This window comes from Loxodonta africana, chromosome 1 (assembly GCF_030014295.1).
Source record: "Loxodonta africana isolate mLoxAfr1 chromosome 1, mLoxAfr1.hap2, whole genome shotgun sequence".
Taxonomy (NCBI): domain Eukaryota; kingdom Metazoa; phylum Chordata; class Mammalia; order Proboscidea; family Elephantidae; genus Loxodonta; species Loxodonta africana.
The window spans coordinates 116,768,081-116,795,056 of NC_087342.1; the positions used below are offsets into that span (position 1 = coordinate 116,768,081).

Here is a 26,976-nt window from a genome sequence, read left to right on the forward strand (position 1 = left end):
TTGTAACAAATGCCTGAGCAGGGCAGAGCCAAGAGGCTGGAGAGAGGCCTGCCTTTGGGCACAATTAAGAAGAAACTGTCCTGATTGAAGAACAGTATCCTGAGCTGTTTCTGATCCCAAGTTGTTCCCTGTTACTTCCCTAATAAACCACTCAACTGTAAGTACAGTTCGTGAGTTCTACGAGGCATTGCAGCAAATTACAGAACCCAAAGACCAGAGGAAGAGTACTGAGGGGAGGAGGAGGAGTTGATGTTAGAGATGATGGGGTGGTACAGCAATTTGGAAAAGCTGGACATTTGGGACATCTTTAACCTCTGCCTCATAAGAACCAGCTTTGTGCTGATCCTTATAAAAGAAATTATTCATTTACCCTGCATCACCACTCTCTAACAGGTTTTCCTTACACCAGCTTCTCCTAATTCTCACTCATCCTGATTTATTTAAACACTGTCTTTCTCTTGTCATTCTTCCATCCACACCAAAAAAGTCTTTAATGGCTCCTTTTAAAAGTTTTTAATAAGCCTGAACTTCTCTCATTCTACCCAAAAAGATACAATTTATTTACAATACTTATCAATACATATAAATGGTGTTCCAGTCAGGTGAAATTTCTCATTTCTTCTAAGCTTATTGTACTTATTCCCATGTTGTACCCTAATTCCTTTTTATCTATATCGACCCCAATCTTTGGATCCTTCAAGATCTGTTTTGAGTTTCCCCCCTTCGATGAGGCCATTCTAAGGTGCCAGCCACCTTCATTCATTCTTTCTACCAACAAATACTCACTGAGGGCCTGCTCCAGGGCAGGCACTGGGTAAGGCTTTGTGGATTCAAATGTAATCCAAATGGACCTGGTTCTTGCCCTCATGGATGTTATAGGTTCACCTCTCTGAACTTGAGTAGAGTTGAATCATTTTCACATATATTAACCTTCTCTCACTACTTAGATGGAATTACTATAAGGGTAGAGACCACATTAACATCTCTTCTGAATGCCTAGCATAGTGGCAGACACATGGTAGTCTCAAAATACATTCTTGTTGATGGATCAAAGGACTGGGATAATTTTGTAGGGAACATGAAGAAGCTTAATGGTGACAAATTTGCTTAAGCCTATCCAGGCAGGGGCCACAGACAGCAGACCAGAGCTGTTGGGAGGGTAGAAGGGAGGAAGCCCCACAAGAGTTCTACTGAGAACTGAGAGAAGAACAGTGACCCTGAAGTACTGTGTGTATGTGGGCGGGGGGGGGGTGGTGGTGGTGGTGGTGGTGGTAGAGGGGTGGTGGGTAATGAGGCCTCAGAGCTAAAATTCCTCATCACAGAGAGTTCCAAAGAACTACATTTATTAATCAAGAGTATTTTCCAAAGACTTTCTCTGCTCTAGGAAGGGGAAAGGGTGATTGTGGTGTGGCTATATGTGAAAATGTACTAACTGTCATATCTTATGGAAAAAAGTTCCAATTGGATAGCATTACGGCATAATGAGTCTGCAAGGTGAATGCCTGGTTAAGGTTGACAAAGTGAATATAATTACAAATCCTGGAACCCAGTGTACCTGGAAGAGGCTAAAGGTACAGAAGTGATCACATACATTCAAGAGGGCCACAAGGGAAAAGAGGAAGTACTTCCTTTCTATCAACAAGACGGCTTCTACTTCTATTTTCCATATCCGGGGCATGGATGAGAAGCTCTGGTGGTGGAACAGTTAAGTGAAAGTTTTGTGATTCGAACCCACCCAGCAGCAATGTAGAAGAAAAGACCTAGCAATCTGCTCCCATTAAGCATTAAGATTACTGCCTTCCTGTTCTACTCTGCTACTTGGGCTCACTCTGAGTAGGAACCAATTCCATTGTACCAACAACCAGGAAAGGATTAGTACAAAGGAGCTAGACCTGGGTTAGATTAGAGATAAGCACACCATTTTGCTAGTTTTTTATAGCATTTATGTTTTGTTGTTTTTTTTTAATGTATATAAGAAACCCTGGTGGTGTAGTGGTTAAGTGCTACAGCTGCTAACCAAAGGGTCGGCAGTTCAAATCTACCAGGCGCTCCTTGGAAACTCTATGGGGCAGTTCTACTCTGTCCTATAGGGTCGCTATGAGTTGGAATCAACTCGACGGCACTGGGTTTGGTTTTTGGTTTATGTATATATGTGTTATGGATTTAATTGTGTCCTCCCAAAATATGTGTTGTAAATCTTAGCCTCTATATCTGTGATTATAATCCCATTTGGGAATGGGTTTTCTTTGTTATGTTAATAAGACAGGATTAATGTAGGGTGTAATTTGAGTCTTTCTATTTTGAGATATAAAAGAGATTAAACAAGCAAGCTAAAGAAGCAGAGATGAGGGGGAAGAGAGATGCCAAGCCACATGAAGACCGCCCAGGAGCCGAAGCTCAGGAGAGACGAGGACTTTTCTGCAAAGAAAGCCTTCCCCTAGAGCCAGCACCCTGAATTTGGACTTCTAGTCTCCTAAGCTGTGAGAAAATAAATTTTTGTTAAAGCCACCCACTTGGGGTATTTTTGTTATAGCAGCACTAGATAACTAACACGTACATATGTGTGTTTGTATGTATACATATATGCATGTATATGAAAAAATATATATATATATTTCATTGCTTCATTCTTTATTCTGCCCTTGTGTGTGTATATGTGTACATGTAGATTGATAGATAGAGATAGACAGATATAGATATAACCAGCACCTAGCTGCCATCGAGTTGACTCTGACTCATGGTGGTCCCATGTGTGTCAGAGTAGAACTAAGCTCCACAGGGTCTCCAATTGCTGATTTTTTAGAAGTAGATCACCAGGCTTTTCTTCTGAGGTACCTCTGGGTGGACTTGAACCACTAATCTTTCAGTTAGTAGCCGAGTAAGTTAACCAGTTGCACCACCCAGGGACTCCAGATATAGATACACAGACACAGCTAATGGCCTTCCACATACCAATTCCTTGAAGTATCTTAGATCAAATTAATAGTGAACTAAGTCTTAATTATACTAAGAACTTAACTTGAGGCTGTTAACAAATGCAAACAGTAATTCAGTATTAGTCAAAAATGGCCTTTAAAATGAAAGAAAAGAATTTATGATGTGGACAAAACTGGATGGCTTATTATCAGCCTAATTAAATAAAGATTATCAACACCCACCAGAGTGGGTGGTGTCTGCTCTATGACTTGGTATAACTGAGTCATTGTGTTTGGACACTCTGTTCTTCAGAGCTCCCTGCAGCTCCCAGAAGGCCTGACTGTATGTTCGCATCTTGGAATTGGCTTAAGAACGTGTAAAGATATAAGCAGTCAGAGTAATCTTTTGTTAATGCATCTAGAAAGAATCTCACAAACCCTGAAAATATATGAACTGTGACATCGTGGTCTCTCTTGGTAAAAACTCAAAGCATTAAAAACACTCCAGTGAAAAAAGAAATGGCAGATATCATATTCTTATTGAACAGATGGGAAAACTGAGTCAAGGGGTGGTGGTGGTAGTGGTGGATGAATTATTCACAATCCTACCAAGAAATGTGTCATAGCTGATACACTTTTAAGCTCTACCCTTTCCCTCTCAATCTGTATAACTGAATCTTGATTTGTGGTTTTGGTCCTCAAAGTCTAAATTTATTCTGTCTCTCCCTGCAGACTCCCTTTTTCTCCTTGTGTGCACAGCAGAACTGCTGTATGGGGTTTTCTTGGTTGTAATCTTAATGGAAGCAGATTGCCAGGCCTTTTCTTCCACAGTACCACTGTATGGGTTGGAACCACCAACCTTTAGATTAGCAGTCCAGTGCAAAATGTTTACACCACCGAGGGAACTTTTCTTCTTCTAGCTGGGCTAAATTATTGTTTCTAAAGTTATGTGGCACTTCCAAATGGTACAACCATTTTGGAAAACCATATGGCACTTCCTTAGAAAGCTAGAAATAGAAATGCCATATGATCCAGCAATCCCACTCTTAGGAATATATTCTAGAGAAATAAGAGCTGTCACACGAATAGACATGTGCACATCTATGTTCACTGCAGCACTGTTCACAATAGCTAAAAGATGGAAACAACCTAGATGCCCATTGACAGATCAATGGATAAACTATGATACAATGGAGTACTACGCAACGATAAAGAACAATGATGAATCTACAAAGCATCTCACAACATGGATGAATCTGGACGGCAGTATGCTGAGTGAAATAAGTCAATCACAAAAGGACAAATATTGTATGAGACCACTACCATAAAAACTCATGAAAAGGTTTGCACACCAAAAGGAACAATCTTTGATGGTTACAAGGGAGGGAAGAGGTGGGGATGGAAAAACACTAACTAGGCAATAGATAAGTGGTAACTTTGATGAAGAGTAGGACAGTGCACAATACTAGGGAAGCCAGCACAACTTGTACAAGGCAAGGTCATGGAAGCTCCACAGATACATCCAAACTCCCTGGAGGACCAAATTGCTGGGCTGAGGGCTGTGGGGACCATGGTCTCCAGGAACATCTAGCTCAATTGCCATAACATGGTTTATAATGAAAATGTTCTACATTCTACTTTGGCAAGTAGCATCTGGGGTCTTAAAAGCTTGTGAGTAGCCATCTAAGATACTCCACTGGTCTCACCCCTTCTGGAGCAAGGGAGAATGAAGAAAACTAAAGACACAAGGGAAACGTCCAAAAGACTAATGAACTACAGCTACCACAGTCTCCACCAGACTGAATCCAATACAACTAGATGGGGCCTGGCTACCATCACCGGCTGCTCTGACAGGGATGACAATAGTGGGTCCCAGGCAGAGCTGGAGGAAAATAGAGAACAAAATTCTAACTCACAAAACAAGATCAGACTTGCTGGCCTGACAGAGACTGGAGAAACCCTGAGAGTATGGCCCCTGTACACCCATTTAGCTCAGGAATGAAGTCACTCCTGGGGTTCATCCTTCAGCTAAAGATTAGACAGGCCCATTAAGGAAAAGAAGACTAAAGGGGCACAGCAGCCCAGGAGCAAGGACTAGAAGACAGGAGGGGACAGGAAAGCTGGTAAAAAGGAATCCAAGGTTGAAAAGGGGAGAGTGTTGACACGTCACAGGGTTGGTAGCCAATGTCACAAAATAGTATGTGTACTATTTAACAAGAGCTAGTTTGGTCTGTAAATCTTCATCTAAAGTACAATAACAAAAAATAATAGAGTTATGTGGCAATTCCCTTATAATGAGTCACCAGATTTCCAGCACCCACCCCCACTGCAGCTCCCTCTGCCCCATCTATAATACCCACCTCAACAAACTCAAGTCTTCCCCCATTCAGTTCATCCTACCACACTAACTTGTACTCAGACACAAGCAGCATTCCTGCACTCCAGTCCTGATGCTGTGCTTCCACCCTGGGTCACACCCCTGTAAACACCAACTACCTCCTCCCATAGGCCTAACTTTATCCTTTCCCTCACTACAAGCTTCTTTAATTCTATGAAATCCTTTAATTTGGATGAGATAAAGAGAATGACAATTCTGGTTGCCTATGTGTCCCTCTAAGTATCTTCCCTTTTATAGACAATACTTCAGGCCAAAAACAAACTGTCAGAGGGAAAATGGCTAGAAAAAAAAATTTAATTGCAGACTCTTAAAAACAGGAGATGAAAACTGTATCTGTCAGTTGACATATGCTAAATCTGTTATACTGTCTGAGAAGCCTTTGCAAATAGGAAGCATTTGTGAAATGTCTGTAGGATATTTAGCCCTCTACTCTTTTCATTATTGAATAACAGCAATTACCTATTATTATCCTTATACCCACAAGTTCTATTCTTTGGTAAATAAAATACAAGACCTTGTCTCTATTTGCCTGGAGCAATAGAAGACGGAGAGTGTCTTGGTTATCTAGTGCTGCCATAACAGAAATATCACAAGTGGGTGGCTTTAACAAACGGAAATTTATCTTCTCACAGTTTAGGAGGCTAAAAGTCTGAATTCAGAGTGCCGGTTCTAAGGGAAGGCTTTCTCTGCCAGCTCTGGAGGAAGGTCCTTGTCTCTTCTGAACTTCTATTCCTGGGCAACCTTCAAGTGGCTTGCCATCTCTCTTTTCCCATCTCTGCTTCTAGCTTGTTTTTTTAAATTTCTTTGTATCTCAGAAGAAATTGATTCAACATATACCATACACTAATCTTGTCTCATTAACGTAACAAACACAACCCATTCCCAAATGGGATTATAACCACAGGCACAGAGGTTGGGATTTACAATACACATTTTTAGGGAACACAATTCAATCCATAACAGTAGCTAAGCCTGTGAAATTATAAGACCCCATCCCACTAGGAGTATAAGACTCCTCTCTTCACACGCTTTGATCTCTGCCTGCCTGGACCTGGGACAGAGGAGTGCTGTCTGCACCTCTCAAGTTACCCTTCCTTCACCCCTAAAGATCTGTGAGTAATCAACTTCTTTGAATCTATTTTGTGTCTTGGTCTTGAAGCGCACCTAACAATATTGAATCTAACATTCTCTGGGAAGAGAAAGTTTCCCCCTTGCCATAGGCTCCAGGAGGCATAGCCTCTCCTGGTGGGCCTATCTCTACTAACACAGTGGTTATTAGTTTACCTACTGATGTTGTCTTTACATTAAGGGAGCTCCCCCTTCAGACTCTAGACTCAAAACAGAATGGCTGCACAACTGAAAGAATGTAATCAATGCCACTGAATTGTACAGGTAGAAATTGCTGAATTGGTGTATGCTTTACTATGTATATTCTCTACAACAACAACAAAAAAGTATGACTCCCCATATAATATACTATTTTAACAAAACATTACTGTTTACATACAAGAAGCAATACATCACAGTGATTAAGCGTGCAGACCAGCCAGGTTGCCTGATTTCAAATCCCAAGTCTGTTATGCACTTACTGGCAAATCACTTAACCTCTCTGTGCCTCGGTTTCTTCATCTGTGAAATGGGGACATAACAGCATCTACCTCGTGGCGTTATTTTGCAGGATTACATGGGTTAAGATTTGCAAAGCTGTGGGAGCAGTGCCTGGCACCTTGTTACTAGTAGTATGCATCTTCTCATTTCACTCTCGCAGCACCTGGTGACATGGACAGGCAGATATGGCCCTATTTTTTGCAGATAATAATTAAAGCTCATGAAGCTAGTAACATGCTCTGCCTACGAGGCGGTGGCGCTAGAACTCTGATCTGATTCCTGATGGGTACATGTTCTGCTCATGTGGGCAGTGCTGCTCCTAACAATGAGCTCGTGTCTTCCTCACAGCTTCTGATTCACAAAAGAACCCTTATATCTGGTCATCTAGAGATCCTGCCACAGCAAAGTGCTGTTAGGATAAGAACTTTCCTGTTTAGAACTGTTTGGCTTCCAGAAGACAGGGGCAGTCCTTCAATTTAATTTCAAAGCACAGCACGCCAGATGAATAACGGAGGAGTTTTTTCTTTCATTCTGGCAGAAAATGTGTTATGCTTACTTTTTATGAACAACCCTCAGGCAAGGAAAACATCAAGCCACAAAGAAGGCTTTCTCCCCTCCATCACGTTCTGTTAGTGATGAATCTGATATGAATATGTGGAAACAACCAGAGAATACTGAAACACTATGCATTTATGGAGCACATCTTCCTGCTACGGAAGTTGTAGTTTCACAAATGTTACTGAATTTAAACCCACAGAGCTTTTATCAAGGCCACAGGCGCAATCTCTGAGTTAAAATATGAGAGGACAGCAACACACAGAAAGGCAAAGGACAGTCTCAAGGTCATGGGCAGCAAGTCTGTGGTCAAACACAGAAGCAGAGAACCACCTCTTAGGGCAAAACATTGTCCTCCAAGCCACCCAGTGCATTTTTGATTGCCTGTGTGGGTGTGACCTGGAAATTTGTTAGGGCAGGCCGAGGATACAATGTGCTTGTATTAATTACTTAATTTCTGCAAAGTACATATGCTTTGGCATTGCTCAACCAGAGTCATGCTTTAATTCCCTGTAGAGGGAAAAGGACTCAGTGACATGAACTATGGCCATAGCAACTACCTACAGCGCTGTTCTGCCCTCTCAAAGGAGCCTAGTCCCCAAGGGCAGAGTGCACCTCCTCACAGTGAGAATGAGCTACTAGAGAGAAGCCTGAAACTCACAAGGCAAATCTGTAAAATGCTTTAGATTATTTATCCCATTACTGGAGAAAAGGAATAATATGGAGTTAACTGTGCATTACCAAAGTCAAGTCAATGCCATATGAAAACCACTAAAGTTTCCAAAAATGATTTATCAGTGGAAATGGGATTAAACCAAAAAACCACACTGGGTGCTATCGAGTCAATTCCAACCCATAGTGGCCCTAGAGGACAGAGTAGAACTGTCCCATAGGGTTTCCAAGGAACAGCTGGTAGATTTGAACTGCTGACCTTTTGGTTAGAATCCATACCTCTTAACCACTGTACCACAGGGCCCCAAAAATGGGTTTAGGACCTATAAAATTAGTATCCATTCTACCCACAATTATTACTGCCATTTTTCTTCACCTTTTATTCTCTTGCTCTCTTTGAGAAAGACAGGTTTTTCTAGTGAAACGTGGCAAAATGGCAGAAAATCTGAGCTAATCTCTATCACTTCATTGCAGCAGGATTTTTGACAGTTCTTTAAACCTTTCTGAACTGCAGTTTCCTCTTCTTTGAAATGAATAGACATCATCTGTCCCTTCTATCTGAAAAGCTGTCAGGAAACAAATAAGGTAACAGATGAAACGTTATTAAGCTCAAACTAGAATTGGGAACTTAACAGTTGGAGAGAAGAATCAACAAGAATCTCTGTTAATGGCAACAGTGCTAGGGAGAATGTGGGTTATAAAAGCAGAGGTGGGCTGACCTCCATAAAATGAGCCTTCCCTCGCACTGCTTCCATATGCAATCCCAGTGTCTAAGACATGTGAGGGAAACTAATAGCTCAGAGTTTCAAGGAATTGTATGTGATGAATTATTGGATATAAAAATATATGCATCTAATGGGGGGCTGTGTGTGGGAGAGAGAAGTGTATGTATGTGAGTATATATGTGTGCATGGGGGTATGTGTACATGTGGGTGTGTACATGTGTATGCAAATATGTGCGGGTGCATGCGTACACACCTGTGTGTATCTGTTTATGTGTGTGGGTCTGTATGTGTGTGCCTGTGTATATACATTTGATAGAATTAGGTAAACACCTAGATAAAAGGCAACAAGTTCTTTTGGGCAATATCAAGTCTTGTGAAAAGCAACAAAAAAAAAAAAGAGAGAAAGCCAAAGAATGTTAGCTTTCTCTTAGGTTCAGTACTAAACAAATAACCTGATTTATGAGACAATGATTGGTCGCTGTTTAAAAATGTGCTGGTTGAGTTTTCTCATCTGAGAGTCCCTTTGATTTCACATCATTTCTTTTTCTTAAGCTCTTAAATCTAATAAGTGACCCTTCTCCTTCTATCTGTCCCTAAGAAACCATACCAGAAGTTTTTAGTGTTGGGTAAACTCCCATTGCCCCATGTGAATTCTTGTAAATAAAGGCTAAAGTGCTAATTCTATCAATGCCAGTGGAATCAGAGATACTTTTTACTATAATTGGTTCACAAGTTGACTCCGTCTTGCATATTACTCACTGATCACTCAGCATGTACCAAGGCTACCAAGGATGTGCGCAGAGAGCCAATGTCTGTCTGTGGTTCATCTTTAACTAGGAGGGGTCACTTAAGGGTTAAAGAGCAGACTGGTAACCATCCCAGATGTGCTATGCCATATGCTGCCATATGTCAGGTCAAGGTCTTTTCTCGTCACTGTCAATTTGCATCAAATCTGAACAGACTATTGGCAAAGGGCTTCAACCTGGCCTCGTTAATGGGTAATGAAACACATTTGTCGGTGTATCTGCAATGGCAACACACCCCTAGACTGAAGGGTGAAAGGATTTCTGCCTGTGTAAAAACAGCTACTTCATCCATCTGTCTGTATGTTGAAGCAACCTCAAGTGACTGCCTGAAGTGAGTCCTGGCTCCACTTGCAGATATGTCCATTCAGGCAGCTCTCTGTGAACAAGAAAATATAAACCCACCCCAGCAGGGCCTGCATCCAGCTTGTAATGAAAACTAGAGATGCTCAAGGTGCTTGCTGGAGAATAGAATCACAAACTCATTGCTGCTCAGTACCTTTCAAAAGCTCAGCTGGTGATGTAGGACTTCCTGAATGGTATGCAGCCATCTGCTCCTCCGGGTACTCTAGATCTCTCCCTGGACTAACCAGACCATCCCTAGAGTGAATCATACCGGGCCCTAGTAGAACTGTTCTCTCTCATCCGGTAATGTCACTGGTTTATATGGAGAAAGATGACATGAAACTGCCCGATGTAACCTGTCACTGTGTTTACAATGTAGTCATGTTACATACTGGCTTCTTTATGAGGATCCATGGGAGAAAACATCTCTCTGGTCTCAGTATCAAGAGCAACTCTGCTTCTCTTGGGCAGCCGATTTGTTTTTACCTGGAGGGAATTCTGCATGTTGTAATTGGTCATGTTCCATATTTTGCATTGGCTGATAGCAAGCTCGGAATAAATTTGTGGCTTGCGTCTTGTGTTTAAATAAAACTTTCTGGCATGCATTTTGAGTATTAACCTCAATCCTGGCTATATCATGCCTTATTTTTCCTCTGCTGCTTCTCTATTTTTTCTTTTCTAATTTTACTCTTAACCACTGTGCCACTGGGGCTCCTACCTAACAGAATAAAAATCTGTAGCATGATAAATAATGAGGGAAATTCAGAAATCAAGTTACAGAAAATGACATATTCCAGAATCCACTGTTAGTCTCTCAACTCTTCAGTCTTTTCTGGGAGTCAGTTACAAAAGACAGTGATGCCTCCTACGTCTTCTACCCGACAATGCCATTTCACTGCCATTCAAAGGAACAATCCTCCACATCACCTACCGTGTTTGTGAATAAACGCGAGTCCTTGCAATATCTGGTACATGATATTCCTTATAGCAGACTCGGGGAACAACTTATTTCTGTATGTGACAGAAAAAAAAGTTACAAATCTGGGCTTACATATGAAAAAAAAATCCCCTTTTTTTAGTTTTTTGATTATATGGAGTAAGAAAATAAGAAAACAGCTGTATACATACTAATCTTTTTACTTGATCCTTTGGTAGTAAAGAATAAAAAAAAAAACAATCATTTATCATTACAAGAGAGCTGCTTTGCAAACACTGAATACATTCATTTATGCTACAAGAAGAAAATATACATTATATTGTAAACAAAAAGTTGCCTCAATATAAAAAAAAAAAAATTATATCATACATAAATCTAAAAATCTCCTCTCCCCATAATATAAACTAAAACTTTTAAAAACATTCAGCAGGGAAAACTTGAGGTCTTCTAGATGAAGGTCTTATGAAATACAGTTAATAATAGCATTTTCCCCCTGTTGGGCAAATCACACAGCTTTATTGCTGTTATTGACAATAAAGATGATATTTGTTCACTGAAATCACTCAGTGAGATGCTATGAATGACATTCATTTTGCCACCAAGAAAACATGCCCAAGAGGCTTTACATGGTTCACTTTTAAAGTTCAAAATTACCATAGCCGGTAAGTTTATTAGTCTTCTTCCCATGAGACAAGCCCCCAAGCATGGTAGAAAGAGAGGAACAGAAATAAACATGGAAGCCTTCAATGCTGGCTTTAGGAGAAATGAAGCTGTACACACCCGACTGTGGCTACTCTGCCCATATGTCCCTGTGTGAATGCAGAGCTGCAGTGTGTTAAATCTCTGAGCTGCTCTGGGTAAATATCCTGGTAAAACATGAAAATGGCTATGTTGAAACTATATAGTTAAACCTGTGAAAGCTGGAACTCCGCAAGGCTGCCTTGTTTTCTGGGGCCTTGCAAATTTTCTGCCTTTGACAGGGTACAGTCTTACCACTTTTCTATTGCTCATTTTAATGAAAAATACTTGAGTTTTCCTTCTCTGACAAGCTTATGCCTTCCACAGTTTCTGGCTTTTGCAGACTCTACTGTAGTTTTTATGAAGATATTGTAAGGCCACGGTAGTAGGAAGGTGGACCAGGCCCCTCATCTAATAGGCAACAACAAAGCCTAACTAATATGTTAAGCAATTAGAGAAAGTCTTGCGAGACTGCAATAAGCATCCTTTGTGCAATATTTATTTCTAAGATCATGACCAAACTGTACCTTTCTTTAATGAGCTGGTAAAGGTTTTCCTTCATGTATTCGAAGATAAAATAAAGATGATCATTTTCCCTGATAACTTCTTTCAATTTTACGACATTGGCATGGTTGAGCTTCTTTAAAGACTGAAATACGAGGAAGAAACTCATGAGAGAAAATCTGTTGTTGAAAAAGAAAAGTAATCCCATATATGCTTCAGAAGAAATAAAGAAATATCTTAAGAAGAAATACTACTCACCTATGTCACAATTAGTATTTTATGGACAATTTAATAAACAGTATTTCTCTGAAATCAATAGTAAATGTACATAGAAAAACTATTGCGATTAACTGACTACAAGGTAAGTGCTTTGCCATTAACTGCTATTTACTGATTGTCCCAAGACCAGGCAATGCCCCAATGGGCTATGGTTGGCCTGCCCCTTCCCAAAGATGCAATTTATGCTATGACCGTGGCCAGAGAGGAGCCAATAAAGGGAGCTGAGCCTTTGAGTTTCCTGGCATTAGAGAAGGCAGCTGCTTCGGGCTGAGATCCCCAGCTAACAGTCTGCAGTCTCTGAACTGAAAATTGTTCAAAGAGACTGAGGCTGATGGCCTGATTCTCTCAATTTCCAACTTCCATCTGACTCATGTGTGTCCATGACCCATGCAGTGCTCCTCCTTACAAAACCAGTTGCCTTGGAGTCGATTTCGACTCATAGCGACCCTATAGGACACAGTAGAACTGCCCCATAGGGCTTCCAAGGAGCGGCTGGTGGATTCGAACCATCAACCTTTTGGTTAGCAGCTGAGCTCTTAACCACTGTGCCACCAGGGCCACCCTCCTTACAAAGGGAGTTTTAATCACACAGGACGTGTTCAAGAAGAAGTCTCACTGTAAAGATTCTGCAGTGAGATGAGAGAAATCCCCCAGATTCTAAGAAAAGCAAAGGCAAAGAGAGTCAGGCAGCAGACAAGGAACAAGAGGGTGACTGAAAATGGCTAATAATCTCTAATTACTCATCCTTCCTTCCACACAAGCAGTCTTCCTCCTCTTGGAACATAAATGTGAGTACAGCCATATGCGCATTATTTTCTGTTTGCATCACTAGTGCTATTGATGGTGAACAGATAGATTTTTGTATTAGTGAGCAGCAATCTAATTCATGTACAAGAGTCAGAGAAATCCACATGTTGGTTTGCTCACAAGACAAATTCTTTAATGATCAGATTTTAATAACTTGTTTTATGAGTCAAAATTAACTCAGCAACAATGGGTTTGTTTTTTTTTTTTTAAGTTTTTCCTTCAAGGAAATCTCAAAACTTTGTCCAGTGGAATGAGCTCTTCAATTCAAAAAGCCTTCTCCTCACAGAGAAGTGAGGCCAATAATAACAAATGGTAAAACTCTATCTTTGAATTTCATTTAAAAGAGCATCTTTTTATGAAATAAACAAAAAAGGTTTGAAGATGAGAATTTTAAAATAAGTATCAAAATCTGGAAGAAAACTTCCAGGGATCAGAGTTTGGGAATGTGGAATAGGATCAAGCTACTTCAAGCAGCTGGGAAGAGAGAAGAAACACAGCAAACGAGAATAAAATAAGACTCTTCTTAAACCTCTTTGCTGGAAAGACAAGCTCCTGGCAAGACCCATCTCTGGCTGGGACTCCTCAGCTGTTCTGTCCAACTTGCCAGATCCTTCTAGAATGATCCAACCAGGCTGATTACTACTTTTAGTTGGGTTGGATTCTTGGCTCTCCATGGGTAATAAACACAAGCATTGCTACCTTGTAAGTACACCTTGGACTTGAACGGACTACAGTCATCTTTTCTTCCTGTTTACTTAAAACGCATCACCAGCAATAGCTGAGATGTCCAGTGGATGAGCAGCTTCTGAGTAAATCCACTCAGAGTAAAATGAAGTTGGTTTAAAGCTTTTCAAGAAGAGATATCTAGGCAGGGAATGAGGTGCCTTCAGGTCTAAGCCTGAATCATTGGCCCCAGTCTAATAGATCGGCTCACAGCTCTTGCTTCTAAGTGAGGATCATGGTCGATAAAACCTTTATTTGTATAATATGAAAAGAATTAATTTTGTGTAGGAGACTTCATTTGACTCACTTTACAGAGGTATATTTCCAGGAAGAAGGTGTCTTGCTTTGACTCAGAAAAAGTTTGCAAAGGTGAGATGCAGGCTTTCTAAAAATATATATGTTTCTAATATAATAACATAGTAATCTACTTTCAGCTATTAGCTACATAATGCTATCATTTGCCCCTTTTGGGGGGCATTCGAACAAATTCAAACAGAATAAATGCATCAACTATAAACCTAAGCATGCATAAAGCTATTTTGATACATAAATTATTCCCAAGTGTATTAATAAATACCTTAACCTCCCGAAGGTTCATGCATTCCTCCCAGGAATAAAACTTTCTTTTCATTCTAAAAGAAAGAAACAGATAGCATGCTTACTTCCAATAAAAGCCTAAACTTTATATTTAAAAAATGTTTTAGTTCATACAAGTTCCCAGACGTGACCAACACCTTGATTGCAGCCTTATTGGAGATCCTGAAGCAGAGACCGAGCTAAGCCCTGCCCAGATTCCCAATCCACAGAAACTGTGAAATAATAAATTTATGTTGTTTTAAGCCACTAAGTTTTGGGGTAATTTGTTACGCAGCAACATATAACTAACTAATACACTGGGTCTGGTCCCAGGCTGCAAAGGGCAAGTGGGCCAGGGTAACAAATCAATAGCCACCAGACCACCACCCATGTGAATGACCCCAAGTAAATCACTTAATTTCTCAGAGTATCAGTTCCCTCTCCTGTAAAATCAGGTTCATTATACCTGTCCATCACTACCTCACAACAGGAGAAAGCACTTTGAAAAAGTACATAGTGCTGTATGCAAAGCAGTAAATCTAAAGTGAGAATGTTTTTAAGACAGCATCAACGTAGAACCAACAATCATCTAATTCATAGAGATCAATATCTATAGTTCTTCTCCACTGCCTCCTCACCACTCCCTGTTAGAAATTTTTCAAAGACATGGGATGGAGAGAGTAGAGTTGAAACTCTGTTGATAATGTGTAGTTCAGGACCAATTCATGAGAGTAAAGATGAAACTTACTTTTTAATAGCAATCAGTTCCCCAGACTCGATGCTTCTCCCCAGCAGGACGGAACCGTAGGTTCCATCCCCAAGCTGCTTGATCGTTGTGTATCTATTCATGGTGTGCCTGCTCAGGCCGGTCACTCATCTCAGGGCTGGGGCGGTTCAGTCCTGCAGCGGTAGCAGGCCTCCCCGGCGTGTAACCAGACTTTTCGATGGCAGCACCAGCACAAGGGATTCAATACAACGCAACTGTCTCCCAAATACATATTTTCAAAGATCAGTCTTCTGCCTGCAGAGAACAACAAGACAAGGATAAATGCTAATGCCCATTTTGAGTTGTGGGTTATGTGCATTTTTATAGTCTGAATCAAGAGCCAGCAAACTACAACCCATGAGCCAAACAAGCCCACTGAGTGTTTTCTTTTTTAATAAAGCTTTTGGAACACACTTATGACATTCATTTGTATATTGTTTATGGTTACTTTTGCACTACAACAGGAGAACTGAGTAATTGCAACAAAGATTATATGGCCCACAAAGCTTAAAATATTTACTATCTGACCCTTTACAGAAAAATTTGTCAGCCCCTGATCTAAATAACACCGTTCTCCAATTTTCTATAAAACTAGAGATATCATGCTTGAAACGTGCATTTGTCACTTACTCCAAAATAAATCAGCTTTAATTCAATGCTTTTCTGCAGACTAACCATTCTGGGCAAACCCCTCATGATAACTATACTCAGTGCTTACAAATTGCTGAGCTCAGAGAAACTGTGCTAAATATAATTTGTTCTGTGCAATTTAGCTACGATTAACAATGTAAACAAAGAAAGACAAGAAATGCTAAAATTAAAGTTCCCCTAATAAAGAACTACACCTGCTCCACAAACTATTTGTGGTTAGGCGTCAGTAGTATTATTTTTACCACTAGACATTTACAAGCTAAACAAATAGCTACCAATTCAGGGCCTGCGTGTAGGGTGTGCCTCTTTAAAAGTCATTCAGTTATTTTTTCTTTTTTTTAATAAGTCACTGATTTTTTCATTTATAAAACTGAGAGAATCATCCAGTCTGCCTATTAATAAAGGTAATGTAGTATTAACTTACTTAAGCGATTGTAATGCTTTTAGACAAACAATGTTGTTGAGTGCCATCAAGTCAATTCTGACTCAAAGCAACCTTAGAGGACAGAGTAAAACTGCCTCATAGGGTTTCCAAGGCTATAGTCCTATTTTTGTTTTATTGTGTTTTTGGTGAAGGTTTACACAGCAGTTTAGGTTTCCATTAAACAATTTCTACACAAATTAGTGACATTGGTTACATTCTCCACAATGCATGAACATTCTCACTATTTCCATTCTGGTTGTTCCATTTTCATTAGTCTAGTTTCCCTGCCCCTTTACCTTCTCATATTTATTTTAAATTACTGACCATTTGGTATCATGTAGAGCCCTGGTGACACAGTGGTTAAAGTGCTCAGTTGTTAACAAGAAGTTCGGTGGTTCAAACCCACCAGCCGCTCTGTGGGAGAAAGATGTGGCAGTCTGTTTCCATAATGATTTACAGCCTTGGAAACCTGTGGGGCAGCTCTACTCATCCTATAGGGTCACTATGAGTCGGAACAGGCTCAAGGGCGATGGGTTTGCTTTGGTTTTGGTTGGTCTCATATAGATGATTTTTTAAAAGGAGCATATAGTACTCAAGTGCAATATTCTTTTATTTTATAAGCCAATCTGTTATTTAGCTCAAAGGTGACTTCAGGAGCTTATTTCGGTTCAAAGCTTAAAGAGTATTTCAGGGCAATAGTCTCAGTGAATACTCCAGTCCCCACTAGTCCAGTAAGTCTGGGTTTTTTTAAGAATTTGAGGTTCTGTTCCATGTTTTTCCCCCATTCGATCAGTGGTCACCATATAGTTCTTAATGGTCTCGGGGTAGATAAGGCTGTGGTTTGTGTAGATGAGTTTCTTCTTTGAGTCTTAAGTTTTATTTTTTCTCTTTTGCTCCAGACGAGTAGAGACCAATAGTTGTTTGTATCTTAGACAGCTGCTCACAAGCTTTAAAGACCCCAAGGCTGTAATCTTTATGGAAGTAGGTTGCCGCATCTTTCTCCTGCGGAGCAGCTGGTAGGTCTGAACTATTCACCTTTGGGTTAAGCGCTTAACCACTGCACCACCAGGGTTCCTTAGACAAACATTAATGAGATGTAAATGCTTAACTAAGAATCAAGGCTTGCTTTTTAAGCATTTGGTTGTCAAGCTACTAATCCCAAGAATCAAAAGATCATAAAATAATGATTCAAAGTATGTGACATTCTGCATTTAAAACCATTCTATGCAGCTCCTCCTTCCAGAAGAATCCTAATCCTGTAAATGTGGAAAGAAAGAGGGAAGTAGAAACTCATTACTAGGCAAACACCACAGTAATATTGCAGACGATCCACTGATGAATGCTAAAATGAGTTGATGAAACTCTAAAGAGAAACAGTCTCAAAGTGTTTCTAAGATGTTTATAAACTTCAAAGGTAAACTTGGTAACTTTATAGGGGAGAAATCCAGCAGAAACCACCTTAGCCAAGTGATCAAGTTGAACATCAGATGTAATAAGACATATTGATGCCATGAACCCACCCCTTGAAATGATGCACTGAGAAGGGAACGATATCACTTCCATGATATTCTTATAAAAAAATATATAAACTCAATTTAATCATGAGAAAACATCTGACAAACCTCAAATGAGAGACATTTTACAAAATAACTGACCCAGTACACATCAAATGTATTAAGATCATGAGAGACAAGGACAGACTGAGGAACTGTCACAAATTAGAGGCAACTAAATGTAATGTGGGGTCCTGGATAGAATCCTGGAAGAGAAAAAGGCCATTAGTGGAAAGACCGGTGAAACTGGAATAAGGTCTGTAGTTTACTTAATAGTACGGTACAATGCTAATTTCCTGGTTTGGGTAATTGTAATGTGGTTATTTAAGATGCTAACATTAGGGGAAGCTGAATGAAGGGTGAAAGGGGTGGCAGTCTGCTTCTGTAAAGATTTACAGCCTTGAAAACCCCATGGGGCAGTTCTGCTCTGTCCTATAGGGTCACTATGAGTCGCAATCAACTTAATAGCAGTGGATTTGGTTTTTTTGGGTTTTGGATGAAGGGTTTACAGAAATTCTCTGTACTACTTTTATAAGTACTATTTCTGTAAGTTTAAAATTAGTTCAAAGTGAAAAGTTAAAATTCACCTGCTCTATGCTCTTGTGAGGGCTGTGGATGAGCTTGAGAAACGTCAAGAAATGTGAGGGTTATGCCTGATTTCACCACATTCTTATAACTGGAAGAACTTTTAGATATCAAGCTCCTCCCCACCTCATGCTCCTTTCCCCCCTAAGCATTCATTCATTTATTATTGTGGCAAGATACACATACAATAAACATTTCCATTTTAACTATTTTTTATTCTCCTTTAAAAATTTTATTTTGTTCTTACTGTTGAGAATATACATAGCAAAACGTACACCAATTCAATGTTTCTACATGTACAGTTTGGTGACATTGATTACACTCTTCGAGTTGTGCAACCATTCTCACCCTCCTTTTCTGAGTTGTTCCTCCCCCGTTAGCATAAACTCACTGCTCCCTAAGGTTCCTATCTAATCTTTCAAGTTGTTGTTGTCAATTTGATCCCATATAGTTCTTAAAAGGGCATAATGTTCAATGCTGAATTTTTTTACTAGTTAAGCTACGCTAAGCTATTGTTTGGTTTTAAGAAGACTTCAGGGGATATTTTCGGTTTAAGGTTTAAAGACTACCTCAGGTAGTAGTTTCAGGGATTCATCCAGCCTCCATGGCTTCAGAAATTCTGGAGTCCATGAGAATTTAAAATTCTGTTCAACATTTTCCCACTTTTGATCACAATTCTTCTACAGACTCTTGGTCAAAATGTTCAGTAATGGCAGCTGGGCACCATCTAGTGCTTCTGGTCTCATTGTAAAGGTGCCAGTTGTTCATGGAGGCAATTAGCCACATTTTAATCATTTTTTATTGTAAAATTAAATGGCATCCATTACATTCACCATGTTGTGCGACTATCACCACTAACCATTGCCAAATATTTTTCATCCTCCCAAACAGAAACTTAGTACCCCTTCCACAATAACTGGCATTCCCTCCTTTCTCCAATCACTGTTGTTGTTAGGTGTCATCAGGTAGATTTTTGACTCATAGTGATCCTATGTGACAGAGTTAGAACTGCCTCATTGGGTTTTCTAGGCTTAATCTTTACGCGAGCAGACTGTCAGGTCTTTCTCCTGTGGAGTTGCTGGGTGGATTTGAACTACCTACCTTTTGGTTAGCAGCCAAGCACTTAACTGTTATACTACCAGAGCTCCCTCCAACCCCTGGTAACCACTAATAAACTTCTGTCTCTAACCCCCTAAGCATTTTAAGGACCGAGGTTAGAGGGGCATTTTCCTTCTTGAAGCTTTTCAGGGTCTGACTCCCTACAACTTCCTTCAGCAGCTCTTTACAATGATGCATCTAGTCCCTGATTAACAAATATGTATAAAGCACTTCCCACATGTCAGGCCCTAGGTTAAGCACTGGGGATACAAAGACCAACAAATGTGACTCCTTCTTTCAAAGAACCTAGAGTTTCACAAATGGGGATGAGAGTAGGATATAAAATGGGGACAGATACGTACTCATGAATACTCAATAAGACAAAAAAAGACTCATAGTGACCCTACAGAATAAAGGAGAACTGCCCAATAGGGTTTACGAGAAATGGCTGGTGGATTTGAACCACTGATCTTTTGGTTAGCAGCCAAGTTTTTAACCACTCCACCACCAGGGCTCCAAATACTCAACAGGACGTTTTAAGTACATTTAGGGTAAGAATGTGGGGAGGAGTTAAAGAAAAAGTCCCCAGGCTTCCTTCCGGCTGTGCCAGTTCCACTTGGGCTGGGGGGGGGCGGGGGGAGTAAGAAAAGTCTTCATAAAAGAGATGACCCCAGCTGAGTCTTGAAAGAAAAAGAAAAGTAGGTGTTCTATCAGGTAAATGGGGTTTGGGAAGGTGGGGAGCTTGGAATTGGATAAAGATAACCCCTCAGTTTTGTTTGTAGAAAAGACCCAAGTGCCATTTTTAAAAACATAGGCTTTGACTGGATCCTGTACTGGAGGGGAATAAAATGCTACAAAGGGCATTATTGGGTCAGTTGAAACAATAGGAATATGGACGGTCCATTAGATAAAAATATTGCATTTGTGTTAAATTCAGGGAAGTTGATGCCCATCTCGTGGATTTATAGGTAAAGGGCCTTAACGTATGCAATGTATTCTCAGATGGGTAGAACAGAAACTATACACCCATATGTTAAATATGTGCATATTTAATATATTTGTATATAAAGAGAGCATGCATGCAAGTGAGCAAGCACACACAAAAATCAACTGCCATAGAGTTGGTTACGACTCGACGGCACTGGGTTTGTGTTTCACAGCAACCCTATAGGACTGAGTAGAACTGCCCCATAGGGTTTCCAAGGTTGTAAATCTTTATGGAAGCAGATTGCTACATCTTTTTCCCAAGGAGCAGTTGGTGGGTTCTGGTGGGTTCAAACTATCAACCTTTCAGTTAGCAGCTGAGCATTTAACCACTGGGCCACCAGGGCTCCTTAAACACACATAAATGGGGTAAAATGTATACAGGTATTCTTTGTAATATTCTTGCAAGTTTCTTGTAAGTTTGAAATTATTTCTAAATAACATATTAAAATTTTTTTTTCCTTAAAATGGTAAAAGAAGGGAATCATTAAAAAAGACACATATTATTATATTATTATCCAGTCCCGTTGAGTTGATTCCGACTCATAATGACCCTACAGGACACAGTAGAACCGCCCCATAGAGTTTCTAAGGAGCACCTGGTGGATTCGAACTGCCGACTCTTTGGTTAGCAACCGCAGCACTTAACCACTATACCACCAGGGCTTCCACAAAAAAAAAAAAAAAAGATACATACATATATTAAACATTTTGTTTTACCTTAAAACAAATGCAGATTTATTTAATCTAATATTAAAATTTGTCCAGAAGTCAAAACACTATCATCCAGCATGGCTCCTCCACTTTATAACTACCATATTGTGGACTGCTGTGGATTCAGACTGTGCTTCAACATAACAGCAAAAGACCCTATGGCCACAGTACAAGCAATTTTTGGCTCTGGGTTTGCTTTTCTCTCTTTTTCTTCTTCTTCATAATCATCTCCATCTATTTTTGATATCGCATATATGATTCCTGCATCATTCACAATTTCATTTTTCAACAAATATAACTCTTAAACCATTGCTGAATTTCATCTTCCTAAAAATCACTTGAACCTTTATCTGTCAAAGATCAGCTAGCTACTAAACTACATGTCTTATTAAAAAAAAAAAAAGTCAACTTTGACCCTAGAGGCAATGGGAAGTCAGTTAAGGTTTTGTTTTTTATTTTTTCCCCAAGGAAATAACATGATCAGATTTGCCTTTTGTAATCCAATGCTTAGAATATTTTTCTTCATGTCCAACCAAAATTCACCTACTCTAATTTAACCTAATTTCTTCGTTCTTAGTTTTTTTGTGGAGATAAACCATCTCATAAAAATGTGGATGTATGGCCTGAGACCAGAAGAACTAGATGGTGTCCGGTTACCAAAAATGACTGCCCCTACAGCGAACACAACAGAAAGTCTCAGATGGTGCAGGAGAAAAGTGAGGTACAGAACTCAAATTTTAGTAAATAGACCAGATTTAATGGTCTGACTGAGACTGGAGGGACTCTGGAAGACATGGCTCTTGGACTTTCTGTTAGTTCAAAACTGAAACCATTCCTGAAGCTAGCTGTTTCAGACAGATTAGACTGGACCTTAAGACATAAAATGATGCTCATGAAGAGTGGGCTTCTTAGCTCGAGTAGATACATGAGACCAAATGGGCAGCTCTTGTCCAAAGGTGAGATGAGAAGGTAGAAAGGGACAGAAGGTGACTGAATGGACATGGGGAATCTGGGGTGGAAAAGAGGAGTGTACTGTCACATTATAGGGAGAGCAACTAGGGTCACATAACAATGTGTGTATAAATTTTTACATGAGAAACTAACTTGAACTGTGAACTTTCACTTAAAGTGCACACACACACACACACAAAACTGTGATAAAGGAAAAAAAAAAGTTCCAATTCCCACCCCACCCCACACACACAAAATGTGAATGTACATGCAATTAGTAACCAGATGTGCGGCCCAGGCTCCTACTGCCTTAACTATACAACTTTTCCTCATAGGACCTGTTTTAAATTTTCCATGCCTTTAATTACGTTTGGCATTTATCTCAAAATCCTCTCACATTTCTCTAACTCCTTGATGATTTGTGGTGACCATATCTTAATAATGATCCAAGAAATTCATATCACAATCTTTTAATACCTTCCAGTAGTATCTGGAATCTTTTTTTTTTTACAATGGTATTATACTACTGACTCATATCCACCAATTATTAATCATCGAAGTCTTTCTTTGAGAGTTAAGGTCCTACTACTTCCTCATACATATAAATTGTAGAGTTGGGACAATGCTTTTCCAGATTATCATTGAAAAGCCATTGGGAAGGAATTAAGAGCTTTATTGAAATCAAGACAGATTGGGTCACTCATTCAACAATTCTTCCTTGTTACAGCTTGTTGTATTTACAAGGAATAAAATCAAATTATTTTGGCAAGCTTTGACTTTTCACAACGCCTTTGTTGCTTTGTAGTATTTTATGTTATTTCAGGACATTATATAATCATATATAATGATTATATGGCAGATCAGACTAGTGTCTCTTGTAAGTGTTGATGTCACGCTTTACTCAACCTTTACTGAGCACATACCATATGGCAGGTAGTATGCAAACCTTTGGCGACACATTATAGACAGGGTAAGGGCCCTTTCTTTAAATCACTCACAATCGTTATGCACATGAAAAATGTAGAAAATGCTATGAGAACATGGTAGAGAGAGCAAACAACTCCTAGGAGGAGAGAAGAGATCTGACGAAGCTTCAAAGGAAAGGCAATACTGAAGTACTGAAGAATGAATAAGGTTGCCGTTAAGTTGATTCTGACTCATAGTGACCTTATAGGACAGAGTAGAATTGCCCCATAGTTTCCAAGGACAGCCTCGTGATTCTAACCGATGACCTTTTAGTATTACTTAACCACTACATATTCCTGAATTACTGCCCAATTACGGATGCCAAACTTCAAGAGAAATCAAAGAACATAGGAGGGAACTAAACAAAAGCACAAGACTGTCTTAGTCATCTAGTGCTGCTATAACAGAAATACCACAAGTGGATGGCTTTAACAAAGAGAAATTTACTCTCTGACAGTCTAGTAGGCTAGAAGTCTGAATTCAGGGCACCAGCTCCAGGCAAAGGCTTTCTCTCTTTGTCAGCTCTGGGATAAGGTCCTTGTCATCAATCTTCCCCTGGTGTAGGAGCTTCTCAGTGTAGGGACCCTGAGTCCAAAGGATGCTCTGCACCCAGCACTACTTTCTTAGTGGTATGAGGGCCCCCTGTCTCTCTTGTTTCCTTCATATCTCAAGACAGTTTAAGACAAAACCTAATTTTGTAGATTGTGCCATGCCTTATTAACATAACTGCCTCTAATCCTGCCTCATTAACATCATAGAGGTAGGATTTACAACACATAGGAAAATCACAGCAGATGACAAAATGTTGGACAATCACACAATACTGGCAACCATGGCCTAGCCAAGTTGACACATATTTTGGGGGGACACAATTCAATCCATGACAAAGAGTGATTGAAGAAACACCAGATTCTTAAAGCAAAAAAGAGTTGGGAAATCAAGATAATTGTTTCAAGTATACAAATAAATACCAGAAAAAGATTAAGTTACACTCTATGGATCCAGAAACACAGAACCACGGCCATGGTCTGAGCTTTCTACTTTCTAGTGAATTATTTCCCATGCTAAAAAAATGAAGTGGTATTAGCCAAATTAGTATTAGACAAGAAGCATCACTGAACCCATACTTATGTCTAACCATATCCCAGCAAGAAGTGGTTAAAGTGGTTGAGATCAGTATTGTTCAGTTGTTCATCATTTTTGTGGTGGCCCCAATATGATGACTCATATCATAATCTGACTCATCATAATCTGAAAGTAAAGAATAAAAACTCACTCTTGCCCTGGGAAAACAACAGGGAGACGGACAATGCACTAGAAAAAAAGTGGGGAGGTGTGGCAGACGCCATGGCTGATCTACCCAAAGTACTGCTCCCCTTCTTCCTTAATTTACAGAACACTGATTTTATTCAGGATTTAACATACTCAGGGATGGTAGGCATATACTTCCAACCCTAAGTCATGAACTGAAATCAATCTAAGTCAACCAAAGTAATTCCACTCCCTACTAAAAACTGGTTTATGAGTGGGCCTGTGGCTCTGACTTCTGAGATGGAAAGGGGAGAAAGCTGGGGATGGAAGAGTAATGCTTCTCAAAAAGAATCTACTTACTGATAAAGACAGTTGACAAGGACGTCTGCTCCATCTTTCTGCCTTAAACATGATTGTGTGTAAAACTGTAGTAGTATGTAGGGATGAGGCAGCTTTCTTGTGATTATGAGAAGTCAAATCTATGGATGAGAATCCCATCTGCTGAAAATGGAAGGAAGGAAAAAAAGAAGGAAGGAAGAGGCTGAGTCTTTGATCTCAGAAAATGATATTTTCAGATGATATCACTGGGCTGCCACATGATCTCTGAAAATATCTGCCTTAGATTTCTTGTTACATAACAAAGGTCTTTGTTGCTAAAGCCACCGTTACCTATTCTATTAAGTACAGCTGAAAGCATTCCTGATACAGAGGACAAAAGATACACTGACATATTCTCTGTAGGAGGTGAGAGATAAATAGACCTTTTCTAGTTAGAATAGTTTTGAATACTGAAAAAGGTGTAGAGCTGGAGGGAAATTAGAAGTCTCTTAGTCGAAGGTTAATTTTCTATCCACCATTACCTCCTTCCATTTTGGAAGGACATAGGACTGCAAACCTATTGTGGTGTGAAAGGAGGGCTGTCTGAGAACACTGCTGGGTATCACTTGGGGTTGCCTGGACAACACAACAGCTGGAACTGGGGGGTTCCCAGAGTGTATCCAAACCTAATTTTCTTTGGGCCTTGAGGATCCCCACATGCTGGGCAGAGAGCTTTCTCAGACAATTACTACTTTCAGCTGGCACCTTAACCCAGAGTCCACAGTTGTCTGATTATGTCCCTATCGGCAAGGCTGTTCTCACACCCAGACTGCATGCTCACGCAGAGCACCATGGTCCCAGCACAGCTCTCCATGGGGATGGTAGGAAACTGGGACACTCAGTGCATCTCTTCTCTTGCTATCCCTTGATTTGGAAGTTTCCGCAATCATCTATTCCTTAACTCATGCTGTGTGAGCCTGTGGAATTTTGTCCCGAGCCCTGTAGCATGGCAGGTGGCAATCATGAAAGGATCTTGCTGGACAAGTGAATCCCAAGGTGAAGCCCATTCTGCATGTCACTGATAATGAAACTTATCACTTGTGGCAACAGAGTTTAAATCACAGGCAACTAAGGAAATCATGGAACTCTCGATTTGAATTTTAGCAGGAAACGATTTTTTTTTCCTTGTACATTCTTCTTTGATACTTCATAGGAGACAGCTACATCTACAGATGTAGTTTCTTCCTTCAAAGAAAGAAGCAGACAAATAACAAAGATATTAAACGCATATGTGAAACAGCTACTCTTTTTTTTAAAGCTGGATACTTCAAAGTACCTTCTTTACTCAGTATTTTGGAATGCTATTTAGAACAATGGCTGCCAAGCTACTCTATGTCTTTAATTGTAGCTAACTCAGTATAGAAACAAATCAACATATCATTCTGTTTCCTCTCATGCACATCGCGTCTGCTTCTCGTCACAACATTTGACCTGTAAGTCATTCCGCTGAGACCTCGGTCCATAAGCAGAAGACAGTTTCTATTGCTGGGTTCTTTTTAACTTGGTATAAAAGCCAACTATCATCTTTTCTAGGGCTATGTGGTTTACCTACATTTAGCCTCCACAGTATAGAAATATGTGAAATATATATTTAAGTAACTATATATATATTTGAGATATACAGGTATCTGAAATAGGATCAAGAAGTTAAAGCATCAACAAAGTATCACTAGAGCGAAAAACTATGTGTACGACATTATGCTCAGTACTGAGACATGGTCCTGGCCTCTGGGAACTTCCAACCTAACTAGAGACATGGAACATACACAAATGACCAGGAGACATGGCTTGTTGTTAGTTGCCATCAAGTCAGTTCCAACTCATGGCGACCCCATGTATGCTGGGGTGAATTGCTTCATAGGGTTTTCAGGACTATGACTCTTCAGAAGAAGATTGTCAAAACTGTCTTCCGAGGGTTCTCTGGGTGGGTTCAAATTGCCATCCTTTTGGCTAGTAATTAAGTGCTTAATCATTTGTGCCACCAGGGACATGGCAGTTGGGGTAAATTCCTAAAAGGAGTGGAGACAACAAGAGTGCTTCAGGTGCACAAGGAAGGAGAAGTCACTTTGA

At 39.9% G+C, this 26,976-nt stretch overlaps 2 protein-coding genes across 6 annotated transcripts in view; both read right to left on the minus strand.

Annotated features, from left to right (window-relative positions):
* CILK1 (ciliogenesis associated kinase 1) overlaps positions 1-15,440 on the minus strand; it is a 41,587-nt gene extending 26,147 nt beyond the window's left edge. Inside the window, exons 1-4 of the mRNA XM_023544842.2 lie at positions 15,334-15,440; positions 14,587-14,641; positions 12,224-12,345; positions 10,953-11,032 (exon numbers count right to left, since the gene is read on the minus strand). Coding sequence (XP_023400610.1) covers positions 10,953-11,032; positions 12,224-12,345; positions 14,587-14,641; positions 15,334-15,434 — 358 coding nt within the window. The 5' untranslated portion in view covers positions 15,435-15,440. The remainder of the gene's footprint in view (positions 1-10,952; positions 11,033-12,223; positions 12,346-14,586; positions 14,642-15,333) is intronic.
* The window catches only part of LOC135231581 (uncharacterized), a 28,283-nt gene continuing 15,888 nt past the window's right edge, over positions 14,582-26,976 (minus strand). For 2 of the 5 annotated variants that reach the window (XM_064287432.1, XM_064287430.1), the window contains one exon: positions 15,464-15,606. In XM_064287432.1, the coding sequence (XP_064143502.1) occupies positions 15,464-15,583 (120 nt within the window). In that variant the 5' untranslated portion in view covers positions 15,584-15,606. Of the gene's footprint in view, positions 14,642-15,333; positions 15,607-24,888; positions 25,030-26,976 lie in introns of those variants that run through there. The other 3 variants (XR_010322358.1, XM_064287427.1, XM_064287425.1) reach the window with 3 other exon arrangements.